The sequence below is a fragment of the Scatophagus argus genome, chromosome 8, assembly GCF_020382885.2.
Source record: "Scatophagus argus isolate fScaArg1 chromosome 8, fScaArg1.pri, whole genome shotgun sequence".
Taxonomy (NCBI): domain Eukaryota; kingdom Metazoa; phylum Chordata; class Actinopteri; family Scatophagidae; genus Scatophagus; species Scatophagus argus.
In genome coordinates, this window is record NC_058500.1 from 7,544,668 (window position 1) to 7,560,904 (window position 16,237).

The 16,237-nt window shown below is 40.6% G+C and overlaps 1 protein-coding gene across 2 annotated transcripts; it reads right to left on the bottom strand.

Moving 5' to 3' along the window:
• Nucleotides 1–8,969: 8,969 nt before the first annotated feature.
• zgc:113278 (Translocating chain-associated membrane protein 1-like 1-like) lies at nucleotides 8,970–15,108 on the bottom strand. 2 transcript variants are annotated; one of them, XM_046397084.1, is made up of 11 exons: nucleotides 14,688–15,108; nucleotides 13,771–13,831; nucleotides 13,479–13,600; nucleotides 12,827–12,943; nucleotides 12,670–12,728; nucleotides 11,953–12,037; nucleotides 10,515–10,585; nucleotides 9,728–9,832; nucleotides 9,497–9,640; nucleotides 9,199–9,359; nucleotides 8,970–9,060 (listed from the first exon to the last, which is right to left on the bottom strand). In XM_046397084.1, the coding sequence occupies exons 1-11, from the start codon at nucleotides 14,805–14,807 to the stop codon at nucleotides 8,987–8,989; spliced, it is 1,119 nt and encodes a 372-aa protein (XP_046253040.1). In that variant the 5' UTR covers nucleotides 14,808–15,108; the 3' UTR covers nucleotides 8,970–8,986. The 2 variants fall into 2 exon arrangements, with proteins under 2 accessions (XP_046253040.1, XP_046253041.1); XM_046397085.1 differs by having other exon boundaries at nucleotides 13,479–13,597; nucleotides 14,688–15,105.
• Between the last annotated feature and the right edge of the window lie 1,129 nt (nucleotides 15,109–16,237).

Genomic DNA, 16,237 nt, shown 5'->3' on the forward strand with positions numbered 1-16,237 from the left:
CACACCCACCCACCCACACACACACACACACACACACAGATGTGAGACGTGGAGAGAGAAAGCAGACAACCCATATGCAGTAAATGCTGTATGCTTGTACACTCTAAGAAACTAAACACTATATGTACTTAATGTAAAGCTGAAATTATTAGCTGATTAATCACTTTGTTCATTTGCTGAGTAGAATGACAAAAGCACAGCTGCTTTGTGTATCTGATTAATAAGTAAGTGTAGGAATTATTAAAACAAAAATACCAAACATTTTCTACTTCAAGCTTTGTCTTATTTAATTTTCTTTCTTATATTTTTTTTTAAATATTTGAGCATATTTCAGCATTTCCAGACATTTTATGGACTGAGAAAGTCAGACAAATCAATATTTGTGAATGTATACACTATGTATGTTAAACAGCTGAAAATATAACTCAAGGTTTAATATCTCTGTATGATATCTTGCTTTTATTAAAACTGCTTTCCACCATCAACCTTCACCTGAGTTGACAGTTATGCTGGAGGGACTCTGCAATATTAGCTGACTGCTAACAGGAAGAATCCTCTGTATTTCACCGATACGTTTTCAGGGTCATTGTCGTATGAAACGATGGTGCTCATGCACTGACTTCGGCTGGTGTAGCGACAGCACTTCACACACACCTACACATTGCTATGAAACTGCCTCAAGACAAAAGAAATGTTAAGAGGTCACCATGATTGTATATGACACATTTTGAAGTTGGCCTACTAGCACTTATTAATATATAATATATCAAACTGTATTCAATAAGGAAAAATACACAGATGAAATGAAGAAAAATGGGACAAGCAGATCTCGTTTAAAGAGGAAGATAAAGGTGGTGTGGGAAGCATATGGTTCACAATTGTGATTTCCAAGAGCAATTATCAACAGGTGCAGACCAAAATGCCTCTGGGCACAACTGAATGGACCTACAAAAAGTCAGAGCAAGGAAATGTGTAACAAAACACTGAGCTGGTTAATGTTACAGCAGATCATGTACAGATCAAAGCACTAACGAGGTGTTAGCTCGTTAGCTCCCACTGAACTGAAGTATGTGAAAGCTCGGTAGCTACGTTAATACAAACAGCAGCACGGATTGTGACCCAGTGCTTTTTTTTTTGTATTGGTGTTACAATGCTGTCAACCTAACACTACTAGTAAGCTAGCTTCTGTCAATTTGGCTGAAACTCACTAGTTAAACCAAAACACCAGCAGTGCAGTAGTGCCTCTGCTGTATGAAAGTTAGAGCAAACTTTTAAATTAGGCCTTGTAGATCTAATATGAGTGAGGATTCAGCCATTTCTCGCCTCAGATTAGTTCAGATACAGATTTTGGTGAACTGCTAAGGTGAAATAAGTTAAAATTTACATAAAGCTAGCCTATTTTATACAACACAACCCTACTGCTCAAGCTCAAACCCCACTGGCTCACACAACTTTGCATCAAACCACAGACTGTATTTAATGTCAGTGATGAAAATCAGATGGCAGCTGCCAGTTGGCCCGTCACAAACCAGGTCAGAGAGAAATCTTTCTGAATGTAAGGGGGGACAAGACGCACCTACAAGAGCAAATGAAACATGAGCTTGCAGATTTACCCATTCCACCATATGGTCCAGTTCCATTTAGCCATTACCCTCTGCCTCCCATTGTCCAATGTAAAATCATTACAACACGATTGAAAAGATGAAGCAAAAATGAGGGACAGTTGCAGAATGACCGACTCAAAAGCCTCAAAGGATGATAACATTGCTGTTTGGAAAAACAAAAACCCACAAAGGCGTAGGAATAAGGGAGAGGGAACTATGGAGTGTGGCATTGTGTGTTTTCTGGCCCCTTGGAAGAGCACACACACTGAGCGTTACCGGAGGAGTTCAGGCCATGAACAGATGAGACTGTATAAACACACGTGACCCTGCTAGTGCTGTCAGCTGTCCCAGTTGCGACTGAACCATGTGTATGTGCGTGCACATGTTTGTAGGTGTGTAAAGATCCACGATCCAGACGCCCGGCTTGTTGTTGCACAGCTGTATGCAGACATTCACTCAGAAAACATTCCACATAGCCTAGAGGACGTGCATAAATCACATTCGTATTCCCTCCGCGTTTTTGTTGATTTCTCTGTTGCTCAATGTGAATGCTTGCGGCGACACGTGATGACTGAGCTCTTCACTTGCCCTATAAGCTCACACTGCAGCATGCCACATCGTGTCATGTTTTGGTATGGTTATACAGTTACAGGCAGCGAGGGCTGAACTCAGTTGTAACAGCAGACCAAATGTAGGGCAGTAAATTTATTCGAAGGCTATTCAGTGGGTACAGAACAAATAATTCAAGCTGTAATCAGTCCAGAGTTGAGAGCACATGGGGACAGTTTTGGATCAAGTAAGTAACAAATAAAGCGCAATAGCCTCATTTTATATGCACTACAACATGTATTCTCATAATTTCCACCAGCCGGTTTTGGTACTCAGGGTTTTTAGGAACTTGGGAAGAGGCTTAATGAGAAAAATTTCCTTCTAATCTTTGTAAGGATCTTAAACTGCTATCTATGTAGGACTGTTTCATTGGGCTGGAGTGAGACACCCAAAAAGTGATACCAGGGCCTTAAGAAATTAATATGTATGAAATTAATCTGCGTGACATCACAAAGTTGGCAGTTGTATAGCAGGGATGGGCTGTAGCACTTTTCCAGAGGGCCATTCTGATTTAGATAAAGTAAGCAAAGGGCCACATATTGGGTAGTTTGACACATGAAGCACTGAATTCTTGGGTGGTTGACTCTACTCTGCCAGACAATTAAGGTGAACCTCATTTTCAGGGCTTTTATTTTATTCTCGCATTATTATTAATTTAATTCAATAAGGGGTTATTGACAAGGGGAGAAAAGTTATTCAAGCTAGCTATCTCGCTAAGTGACAGTTAGCTTTGTTGCTAACAGGACAATGAGCTCAGTCGGCGTAGTCAAAAGCCGTTACTCCTGTCTCATAACCGTTAAACCGTTGCTCGTTTTAATTTCAACAGAGGAGGATAAACAAAACTGGATGGTTGACAGCTGGTAGTGGCTGCGATAGCTTCCTCCGACGGACTCTCAATGTGCCCTGAAGTCGGCACAGTCAAGGCAGGTTGCCATCAGTCATTTGTCAGAACTTCGTTAAACAAAAATTACAAAACTAAATGTGAGAAATTGGACACATAGTGACACTTCCAATTTGACAATTTCAATTTAATTTAATTTCAATTCTTCCATTATTACTTTCATTAATTTCACTGCAGAATGTTACTGTTTTGGAAACTGGCGTGACAGAACACTTTTCATCCAGGTCAAATCAAATGGATTGTATTAGCTTAAAACCAGAAGTTTGCCTCTGGATGTGAAGTAAATGAGAGTCTACTTCTTAATTTCTTGTGACATTTCTTTTGCTGAATGAAAACATCAATTACACTCAGTTCTCTCCCTCTTTCTGCTCATTCTCAGAACTTTTTCTGTGCTTATAAATCTTCAGAATCAGAATCAGAACTGAATTTATTGCCATTGTAAGTGAAGAGGTTACACATTACTAGGAATTTGTCTTGGTGCAATTACTCAAATCTTGTCCTGAATTTAAATTTCGTTTAAATTTCTTTTATGCCCTTTCAATTGTTTTGCCATTAATGAACAAATACATATACATAAGCAGTGATGTTTAGTTTTAGTTTAAGTTTTTGCCTTCTGCTGTTATTCTTCCTTTTGGCTTTCCCTTAATTTTGCACCAAGAGCTGTTTTACTTTTTGTGTTTCTACTTATAGATATGAATTTGTTTTAACTGGACTTGCCTAAATAAAGCTATCATATGTACATACTATATAGCAGAAAGCTGGATACTGAATAAGGTGCCTGAACAACCTTTTAACGGAGGTTGATACTGAATGAAAATGTGCAGACTAGCATCTCTTTTTCTTCATTTTCAAATGTCTCTCTCTTGTCTCCCATTCAGTCTGCTGTAATTCGCCTGCTGTGATGGACACTGATAGGGCATTGCCTCTCCTCTTCCCAACGCACACACTTGTCCCTGTTTCTGTTCCACTGTAAATCACAGCACTCTGCTCAACATCTCTCTCCATCTGGTTCTCTTCCTCTCACTTCCTTTGCCATTTTGTCTTCACTCCTGTCGGCTTTTCATTCCTGTGCCTCTGGTCCGTTCCAGATGTTTCCACCCCTTCCACGCTCCTTCGCTGGTCTACAACTGCTCTGTTGCTCACCTCACACACTCCCCTCTCATCAACTCGCTCACTAATACTGTAGCTATGAGGTCTTAGATCTCCACCGTACTTCATGGATCACTGCAAGTAAACCTGGCTGGGAGAGCAGCTGCGGCCCAATTTGCTCATTTGAGACAATCAATGAAAATAACACTGAGGGACTACAATACTAAGAGGTTACACAGACACACACAAACACAAAGGCGCACACACATGCTCCAGTCCTGCTAATTGTTGGCTATTAGTCTGCAAGTCTGTGATTGCATGTCTTATTAAATACAGAATTTCAAATGAGCTTCGTTAAATAAGAAAGTACTCCCCTTTTAATGAAGCTAATTTATATGGAAATTACACATAATACTGACGATTCAGGAAGAGATTTATCCTCATTGGATGAAGGGGTAGAATTTAAAAAAAAGAAAAAAAAGAGCTGGATTGTGAATTTTTTCCCCCTTCTACTTAGCTGGCCTCTGCTGTTCGGACTCTTTCTGCGAGTTCGCTTTTGGAGCAACACACTCAGCGGGTTCAGGTCGTGTATGCTGGGGATGACAGTCATCAGTGTGTGTGCGTGATGGAGAGTGTGTGTGTGAACTCCTGTCCTTGTGCTGACCCTGCAGAGCTCCAGCCTGCCTCTCTGGTTCCCACTGATCCATCATGCTGTCTGATTGCCCAGAGAAAAGCCATTACTCTGAAACAGCACAACACATTAGCAGTGAGCTGCAGGTGTTGTTCTCATTCCTCACCATCCATGAATGCAGATGTCATGCTTACAGTGCCCTGCCAGTCAAACTGGATGTGCTCCTATTGGAAATATATACCCTCATATTTGTGTAAATCCATCATTACTTCGATTTGTTGGCTCGCTGCAAACTTGAGGTTGATTTAAAGTGTTGAGCTGTATACTGTGTGATAAGACAATGTTTCTGTCTGCCTCACTCTGACTAGTGATTTATTAATGCAGGTCTGTATGCAGCTATGCCCCTGCAGACTGCTCCTCTCCCTCAGGCAAAAAGCTCACTGTTGCCCCCTGGTGGTAATTAGCCAAGAATTAGGATTTGGCCAATATATCCTCATGTCTCCTGACACCATCCCCATAGGGTAATATAAATGAAAAATGTTTTAAATCAGGTAGGTCTCTAAATACATCTATAAGTTAAATAGGTGGAAAGATTGTAACGAGCAGGAGGTGCGAGAGAGGAGCCTTCAAAACCAACATCTTGTGCGTATCTCTGCCTTGTGAATGACATTTTCACCGCCGGTTCAGAAGTGGATAATTATCTACAGCTCTCATAATTTACTGTGCACTTTGAGACAGCGATGTTTTGGTTTCCATGGAGACGGTCGTATTACTCAACACGCGGGCAGTATATAAAAAAAAATATGTTCAACAAGTTTGTGTTTTGAATAAAAGCTTTATTCAAACATGAAATAAAAAAAATAGTGACAAAAGAAAAATGATGAGTACTCACAAAAAATTGCATAAATATATACCATCAGAGCAGATCAGAGGCAACACAGTTGAAAATGAAATATATCACGATGTCTATAAACAAGAAGCAAAATAAAAACAAATCAATCAATCAACGCAGAATGAATAACAGACCACAAATAATGTGTGTCAGTGCTATGCAGGTTCTTCTTAATGTGAGCTCATGGTCAAATGCATTAATGACTGTTGCCACCTAGAGGTTGCTCATACAGTTGAATCATTGCAGTGTTTTTATTTGAAGTTTTCAGCAATTACAAAATGCACAGGTTTGAACCAAGCAAACTCCAATTTGTAAATCATAGAGAATCAAACAGCCCAAGTGAGCAGTGTTATGGTGCTCTGACATAATGCATTATTATGCAAAAAAAAAAAAAGTGCATTCCTGTGGGATTATACAGGCTATTGTGTCTCAAAGCGAGGGAACTGTGAACTGAGACAGAGCAGCTCATGTTTCAGAGCCTACCATGTCTGCCGATTGTTGTTACAGTGTGACATCTGATGAGCTGGTTTCACTCTGCAAAACGTAGCTTGTTGGTTCTGCATCTGGTTGCTTGTAAGCACATGAACTGAGAGACACCTGCAGGACTGGAACAAATAAAACACTATACTGACCATTTGCTCCTCTGATCATAGTATCTATCTAAACTCATGTGATAACGACTAAGGTCAGTGTGATGGTGCATTTCACTATCATAAGATATGGAGTTGTGAAAGAAAGCTGCAGTGTACAGCTGCAGCGTAGCGTTAACTGAGCACTGTTATACAATTGAGTTCACTTTTCTCTAGTAAGGCCATGAAGTTAAATAAACCATTAGGCTAAGTAAATTTTTACACTCATACCACAATGTATACTCACTCCAACAGTTCAGCAAGCTCCATTCTTATATAAAAACAATTCATATCAATATGGATGCAAAACAAATATTCACACGTGTGTACTGAACAACAGTGAATTTCAACAGTTTCGCCTCTATAAAAATAGCTTAAAAATCTGACACATACTTTAGTACAGTGTAGGGTTAAGTCAGCTTTTTTTTTTTTCCTCTTTTACATCTGAGACAGTTTAATAACAGGCTGGTACATAAGTCCTCTGCTCCTCCTTCCCTCCTATGACACTGCCATACACAGAAACACGGCTTTAAAAGGACCACCAAAGTCCCTATAAGGAGCTCTAAAGGGACCAAAAATGAATGGCATCCTCATCTCCTCCCTGCTCTGGACCAAAGTCTCCAAACTCCAACAGTCTGCAGACAGGTAGTACAGTCTTGTCTGTGCAGAGCTTCACATGCACAGTGGTTTAGTAGTAGAGCAGGACTCGGTGCATGGGAGGAAAGAGTACGGCCAACAGTAAGATACATGTGCTCCACAGCAATGTCAGAATCACTGAAAAGTTGAAGCAGGAAGGACAAAACATGCCACGTTTGGCAATCGGAAATGACAGAGTCTCTCTCACACACGAAAGGGCATCTGAGGGGCAAAAACACTTGAACACAAGTCGTTTAGTAACCTACAGAACATACACCTATCCACAACTCAGTGTTTTACACACAGAACCTTGTTGGGCTCCGATACGGCCCAACTAAAGTGAACCAAAAGACAGGATATGATCGTGAGGTACAGCAAACGGGGCAGGAGTCAATGAGCAGATTGTCACATTTCATGCTCTGCACGCAGGCAATAATCTTTTTTTTTTTTTTTTTTTTTAAACGTGACAAGCAATAAACATCGTTGTCATCGACGTCATCATCATCATCATTCGAACCCACTTAATTCACATACACAGTAGGCAAAACAATACTGTACACGCACGAGCAAGTGCACAGGCGTACAGACACACCTCCCATTGAACCATGGGATGTAAGTCATGGTGTAAGCGGTGAAGACTTTGTCCCCCGTTACCCAACAATAAAAAAGCAAACAGAGAAGCAAACAGAACGCAACACAAGCAAAAACGAGTGATACAAACCACTGACATTGTAAGGACACTTGAAGAAAGATTGTATTGTTTGGATCAACTAAATGCAGCTGCTATGTACTGCTGTGTTTGCTGGTTACAGCTTTACAGAGCATATAAAATAATAATCATCTGTAGTATATGGCAAAAATAAATAACTCAAACCTCTTGCAGCAGTTGTAAAAAGGCCACTGAATGCTTATGTGTGTGTGTGTGTGTGTGTGTGTGTGTATGTGTGTGTGTGTGTGTGTGAGAGAGAGAGAGAGAGATTCAAACTCAACAGCACAGGCAGGAACTAGCCATAAATTCTTTAGCCTTAAACCATCATGCACATTACAGACTGAAGTGCAGCCTCAAACACACATTTTCTTGCTCAAGTTTCCGATCATGCCATTATAAAGATATAACTGTATGCATAAAGTACAGCATCACAGGTTACAGTACAGCTTCTTCTGGTAGGTCACCAAACCTGGACGAGCCCCTGTGACAGGGTGAAGCTGATTTCCAGGCTAGTTATAAATGCAAAAAAATAAAAAAATAAAAACACAAAAGGTGCCTCAATCCTGTGACATGTTGGATTTCAAAGGCAGAGGCTGTCAAATAATGGCAGTAAATGATCAAGGAGTACAAGCTTCAGTTTTCTGGCTGCAGTCATGCCAAATACCTAAATAGCACAAATATTCCTCTGAATCCATTTATTTAGGATCTTTTCCTGACAAAAACAGAATATCAAAGTGCTGTCTTGCAGAGCAAGAAAGGCTTTATTTTGGGACTTTAGCCAGTGGCCTTTTTCGCAAGTTCAACTGAATGGGGCCCAAACTTAAAATGACACCCCACACGACTAGTCTGTACATTAACACTTTCTATTAAGTTGCCCTGAAGTCAAAATTGGCTTTTTAAGGTTTGCTTGTGATGTTAACCAATTCCATGCAAAAATCAGTGAAGAGCAACTCAGTTTAAAGTACCCGGCGAGTGATCATAGTTTTACACAAAAGGACACTTTGAAGAGCTAAATCTATCCTGTTAAAGCATCAAAACCAGCACTGCTGTGCCAAACGTCCCATCTGCACAGAACCCAAATTAATGATAAATTTTTCTAGCAGACAGTAACACTGAACTTGTTCAGAAAGGAGTTTGAGCCCCAAAGAGACAGTTATGTAAGGTTTCTTAGTGCGCTTACACGTTTGTTTCGGAGAGCAGTACACAAAATTTGAAGTTGTGTAAAGACCTAACGTCACGTTGCCAGAACTCCCCCCACTCAGTCTTTTCCCACACTTATCCCATCTCTATGAGGCTTTGGCTTTTCTTGCCCGTGGTGATGTTTTATCGTCAGACTTCACAACCCCATTGGTGGCACCTCCTGACAAGACAAGTGAAAGTGATTTCAGATTCGGTTGAGCAATATTGCCAAAGAATTTGAAACATGCAGGGTGTGACATGTAAGCATGTGACACAGACACTCATTATGTCTGTTTGGGGTGACTGACCAGACACTCACCCCTGGCAGGATCTCTTTTGTGAGGCTTGCTCTTTGGGCTGACCGTCTTCTTCTTTGAGGCCTGGTTCTGGCTGTGCTCCCTCCACTTTTTCAACTGAAAGTTAATGAATTTCCACATCATCCAAGCCTGTGTCAGGCAGATAGCTGCCAAACAGGTCATCCTGAGGGGTGGGGAGGAGGACACATTTTAAGAATTACTAAAGTTCTTCAGTGCTTTAGCTTGTTTCTAATGCCACAGGTAGATTAGCTAGGTACAAGACATTGAAGGCTCCTCCTATTAATTGCCATCTGGACTTGCCTTATGGTGAGCACGTTGAAGTTGCCTTCTGCTAGGGAAAAGCCCTGGTTTTCTGTACGGGGCAGCCCAAAGCCAAATGTCAGAACTGAGAGTGTGAGGGTGAGGAGGCGGGCAATGACAAAAAGCAGTGCCCACAGAGTAAAACTATAAAGGAAAACAAAAAAAAAAGCTGTTCAGATCAGGAAGGCACTATCTCCAGTCAAAGATTTTTAATATAAAATAAAGCCATACCCCTTCTGCTTGTTCTCATCACTGAAGTAGAAGAGACGTGAAGCATGGAACAGGAGCTCCACCAGGTAGTGAGGGACCAGCAACACCAGGCCCAGTCGGTGGAGGCTGAACATGACAGGAACCACAGAGAGGGACAGCAACACAGGCTCAGGTGAGGATGACTCAGAGCATGAAGAAAGAACAAGTCAACCACAGGAGAGCAGGAGACAACACTGAACACTAGCAGCGACACACGCTATTAGACATACACAATCTGTCTGTGAGCACAAGAGAACACTTTCATATCAGCTCATCGCTTCTTTTTCCCCTCCAAGATTTAATAATCTTTGAGAAAAGTGATGAGCAAAGGGAAGAGGCTCCATTTTGAAATACACAAAGGGCTCGCAGGTCAAAATACAGTCTGACATTTCATGGTTTCAATTCTCCTTATAGAGGAAAAGTAGGCTGACCTGGCTTAGAGTTCAGATGAGAACTGAAAGCTGAGCAACTCCTCACAGTCCATCATTCAAAGCAGGAAAAAAAAAAATAACAGTGTACTCATTTCACTTTTAGATAATTCGCTGCAATAGCAAAAAGTGCCACCGCTTAAACCCAGTAAGACGCCAAAACCACTTCATGAGGCTCTGATCTGAAACACTCTCCAGACCTAATTAGATTTTTATGAGTGGTATACCTAGAATGTTATTCTTGAGAATATTTCATCCTCAGAGGATATAGATAGATAGATACTTTATTGATCCCGAGGGAAATTCAAGATATGCTCAGAAAAACGAAATATTTCACTCACTTTAAGACATAGGCACCAGTGATGTGGACAACGTAAAGGCAAATGTAATAGAGCTGGCGGGGGATGTCCTCCTGGAGAAATAAAACAAAATGAGAGAAAGGGCTTGTGTTAGTAACAGCAGCGACATCAGAGTTCTATCAAAGTATATTCAAGATTTTAGTCATTTCATTTCAACATTTTTATTTAAAAAATTCTTGAGGAAAGTCTGCAACTTTTACAACACAACCGGGGACTTATTCACCACGTTTTAGCGATGATGCATTTTTAATGAAAATTAAACCTTAAGCTCAGCTTGGCTTCAGTGTACTCTAAAATAATATATTAATAATAATATATTAAAATTAAAGCACTTTCCAGAAAAAACAAAACAAAACAAAAAAAAACCTAAACCAACAATTTCTAGACTCTTTAAGCTTTATTAAATTTTTACTATAAATTAAATTGTGTAAAAATTACAATAATGTTCATTAATGTTCACCTTGTTCATTTTACATGTTGACTTTCAGTTTATGTTTTGACTACTAAATTCTTCCTAATTTTAATGCCAATAGACAACAAAATCCATTTTTAATATTAATTGATATTTTGTTTACATGAGTGATTGTGTAGATGAAACACCAGATTAGGATTAAAATGAAGCACTTTTCATAGGATTGAATTTAAGCATATTCATAACCATGACAACATAATGGCTAACATCAAGCATTTTCTTACACAAACCCTGTGTGCACAGTAATTACCAACAAAATGGCTTCACACATGCTTGACCCAGTGAACCTCCAACGAAAATGCTTTTTTAGTTTAGCAGAAAGAGAGCCGATAATAAGTGATACCCTCTTCATGCTAATTCCACAAACAAAAACATGTCTAGTTGCTTGTATGTATAAGTACTGCAACTGAGGCGCAGCTGTTTTTTTTTTTCTTTAATTTCTGCTTATTTGTTGTTTATACATTTTTATATTGCTTTGTATATTTGCTATTTTTACAGTACGGGTTATTCTTTTTCTTTCACGGTATCGTCACTGTGTTTAATGCTGCTGCTGCTGCACTGTAATTTCCCAGCCTGGGATCAACAAAGTCTATCTATCTATCTAATTTATTCCTGACCCCTACACGTCAGCTGAATCCTCGTGGTGACACAAGAAATGCCAGAAGAACCAACTGGCGTATAAGCACTGCTGTACTTGACAAGAACTAGTAAAATTAATTTTATCAAGTGATGTGTTACCGCTGACACACTTGAGTCCTTCAGCACTTCTCATCTGTTAAGAGATATATGGTTGATGTGGCTGTAAAACCCAGACTTAAGCTGACAGCTTTAGCTTTCACTTGGACCCACGTGGCATCTCACATATAAGTCCACTGATTCACATAAAGAAACTGCTGCTCAGCGAGCGCAGTGGAAACATTCAAAAACCTGGAACATTTTCAGACTCACCTTGCGTACTTTTTGAAAGTACAACTCGGGAAGTGCATGGAGCCAATAGGCAATTTGGCAAATGTAGAAGAACTTGACCTGAAAACTTGACAGAGGAAAGGTGTGACAGAGGTGTTATTTCAGCACAGACATAAGTTATATTCTATTCATATTAAATTAATCATGTTGTCCATGTCCTTGCATTGTCCTGCAACTTCTATTCAAAATATATTTTTCTACTCTCATATGTAAAAGTCAAACCAGTAAGCAAACGGCAGGAGAAAAATAAAATAAAACATGATCTCTCAATGGTCTGGACCAGACCTGGGCATTTTACGGCCCGCGGGCCACATACGGCCCCTTAGGCATCCCGGTCCGGCCGCGGCAGGTCAGTCATTAACGCTAATGAACAAGTATTTATGCCGTGCATGCAATACAACCGTGTTGCTTTTATTTTGAAAAGCCTGGCGTTTTTATTATTTACGTGTGGAAGCACGTATCTGCGTCTGTCGGCGTTAATTGCCCAGCCCTGGTCTGGACTGTGATATGAAACACTGATATAAGATACTGAGATGAATCCCAGCACTTCGAGACAAGTGGCACAATACACGAGCATCCTAAATTTTAAGAGAAAGGCTAAAACTATCAAAGCTGAACTTAAAACCCATTTATTAATTCATTTAGAACTCATTTAAATGATGTTGTTGATGTTTCAGCAGTCTATATATCTTTACTTACACCATGTGAGTGTGTGGGTAACCCTCCCATAAGAAAGTAGGATTTGTTGCAAAGTCTTCCTGTTAAGAAAAAAAAAAGCAGAGAGAGAGATGCATGCATGAGATAAAGCCTGATGCATTCTAGGACAGTGCGTTTCTGCGGCTCCTGACCCTCGTACCGCTGTTAGGATGCTGCAGCCCCAGATGAAGGAGAACAGGTAGAACGCTGCAAGCTGTCCGGACTCATTGAACTTGCTGTGTTTGGTCTTTGACAGGTGCAACCTTCTGTTCATTTTCTGAAATTAAACAAAAACATTACAGAAATATGACACACGAAATAGTTTCTTCCTTGTTATGAAGAAAGAGCGAATTACTTTTTTTCCAATTAATCACATCTCATTTCAAAACCAAGATGTCTGTAGACCCATTTCCATGACGAGGAACAGGAGCTTAAGGGAATAAAACTGCCTGTTATTGAGTTTACTGAGCATATATGGAGTAGGTGAGCAAGTTTTCCCCTTGTCCTTCTCGCACAAATATTGTAGCTGTAGTCATTTGACCTTATTTGTTTTCAGACTGGGCATCTCAGGAGACAGAGAAGGTCATCTGTTAATCACAAGGTCGCTCCACTCAACCATATTCACTAGGTTTTTTCTGTTGTTTTTAAGACAGACATGAAAAAGTGGGAGCCTGCACTTTTACAGAGGCAGATTTTCTTTTTTTAAATCCTTAGATACTGTTAAATGCGATCCACAAAAGGATTTTTATTTTTGGAAGGAAGATATATAAAAATGTGTGACAGCTGCAGAGTTTGGATGTTGATGTACTCACGTCGAGAATATATTCTTGTATCAAGGCATGAAGGATGACCGCAATAAGCAGGTAGAAAAACACAGTGGCCACATCTTTAGGGCCATACTGGTAAAGGTTCACTGGCTCACTCTTCTCATCTGCTTTAAACAAAATAAATAAATAAAGGGGGGGTGAGAAGAGGGGTGGCGAAAAGGTCTGAGCCTTGAATCCTAAATCATGTCTAAAGAGGAGGCACATTAAGCATGTAGTGTTGGACATTCACTGAGAAAAGTTATTTGGAAAATGCTGTAATGTTCAAACGTCAGCTCACCGAGTACTTGTGTTACGTTGTACTGCACTGTGATGAACATGATGGCAAACTTCGCTGTGACCTGGAACACAAGGACGGAAAGCGGATTAATGGGTTGACTCTGGTTTGTCACTGACTACTTACATATTTCCTTACTCTCAGTCACGATACCCTTTTTTATCAGCAGGTGTACATTAACAAAATCTTAATGACTGTATTTAGAATTAATATTTTAAGTGAAATATTCAGTCATAATCTCATGCACACATGCAAGAAGTGAAGACTGCTGTGTCACTGAAGGATCCTGGATCCACTACTTCCCATCACTAGGGTCTGGGGAGCTCCAGGGGCTGCCTGGAGGGGCTCTCAGGGGTCTCTAAACGGATGTATTTCAAGCTCACTGCCATTGCTACACTTTCTCCTGTTGTGTCAGGACGTGTGTCTATCACGGGGTTCATTTTCTACACGAGTGAAGGCATAGATAACACATTATCAAGCTATAACCCATCTCTGTATCTACAGATACACATTCATTAAAACGGAACACTGTAAGTTTTAACAGTAATTTCTGCCTGGTGGCTGAGTTTGGGCGCGGACAGGTTAGTGAGGAGGACGCTATCTTGTTCAGGTAATAGTCAGCTATAGCTGCTCTGCCGACCCAAAGAGGTGGTGATCAAATGTGCAGGCACTTTTAGCCTGACTATTTTATTGCCCAACGCCAGATACATAACGATCTGCAAAGGAGGCAATGCATTAGCCGACTGGTAAAACGACCTGTCAGCTGGGCCAGTGGGCCTCCTCGCCATCTTCCTTGGCAATCAGTGAGACACATGAGAAGGAAAGGAGAAAGACACGCTAGCGCCCTGCCCCTTGAGTGCTGCTGTCATGTCAGCTAATCATTAGCAGCAGCTAACATCACTCGGCTAAACACACAGTACCTCGAACATCAGGCCGAGGAGGATAATCATGGCCAAACACGAAACCATGTCGGCGTGATTCTGGATCACAAACTCGTGGCTCAGCACCGGTGGGCTCTTGTTCTTCTTGCGGAAACCCATGGCTCTGGCTCCTGGCGGGCTGCCGCCGTCACTGAGTCTTGGAGGGTCGGGGCTAGCTTCCCCTGCCGCACGGTTGCTGCTGGCCTGCGCGTCTCAACTGATGGATGTTCGCTGTGCTCTGGGCTAATTGCTCCGCTGCGGTCCGTAAGCACAGTGAACCCGCTGCTCACGTGTTTAAAAACAGTCATGTAGGTTCATCGCACAAAACCAAACACTACAGCACAACACCCACTTTTTCCTGCCTGGTAAAGTCAGATGACGGGCCCTCCCACTTCAGACCCCCCCCCATTCATGAGCCGCCCAGTGTCATTGACGTAGAAGGAGAACCCAGGCCCGTGGTGCCTTCACGTACTGCACGTAAAAGCTTAGTTTCAGGAGAGCTTCCTGTATATCTGATTATCAGAAGAGCAGGCCTGGCTTGTCAACAGCACAGTGTCACAAAAGTCACGCCCTACATTATTACCAATTTCATTAACCTATCGTTTATATTATTCAAATTCGTTTTCAGTGCCTTCATCATTATAGCATCATCTGTTTTATTATGTGCTAAAAAGATATATACAGGTGCCACCTTAACACGTTTCCAGCTTGTAAAATAAAAGGAATCTCAATAAATAAATAATTATTTGTAATGCTCTTTCTTTTGCTTTAACACTTGAAAAGCTAACATTTTAAGCTATTTTGTTCTCAGAATATCTCTTATGTCTTCTCACAAGAAATATAAAGATTGTTTATTGGATATATGGATTTCTTTTGTACAAAATGTAATCGTTGAGCAGCATTTATGTTGTAAGTCATATAGATGATTGATATTAAATGTGAATGTAATGCAAGTTGAACTGTTCAGAAAATATAAAAGTCTTGTTGTGACTGTGGCGCTAGTGTTCAGTTTCTTATAAGACTGTGTAGAGTCCGTGTATAAACTGATGCCAGTGATAGTGGTGGTATTGGTTTAGTGTTTATGTGTCTGGCCTATGTGTAATTTTGGAGGGTATTGTATACAACAGGCTGACTAATTGTGTGTAACGTCGCCTTGTATGAATGCATGCTATTATAATCACATTTACTCAACTTAATTTCACCGTACTGTCATTAGAGTTTCAAGTATTTTTCTTTTTAAGCAAAAGACATAATCAGTTCCACCTCGACCTGCCACAACACTGAAGTACTGCTAACATAGTAACTGAAAAGGTCCAGTGTGCATAACAAGAGGGACTACTTGTTTTTACTTCCACACTAAGCACATTTTGCCCATAATATTTTTATACTTTTTTCTCATGTAATTTTTTTTATGCAGGACTTGTAGACTGATACAGTGAGGTTACTTTATTTCTATCCTAAAATATCTGGCTTTCATCACCTATTGGGAGAAAATATTGCCAGAGCAAAATATGCCGTGCAGCCACACCTGTCTCGTGGGTGGGCCTGCA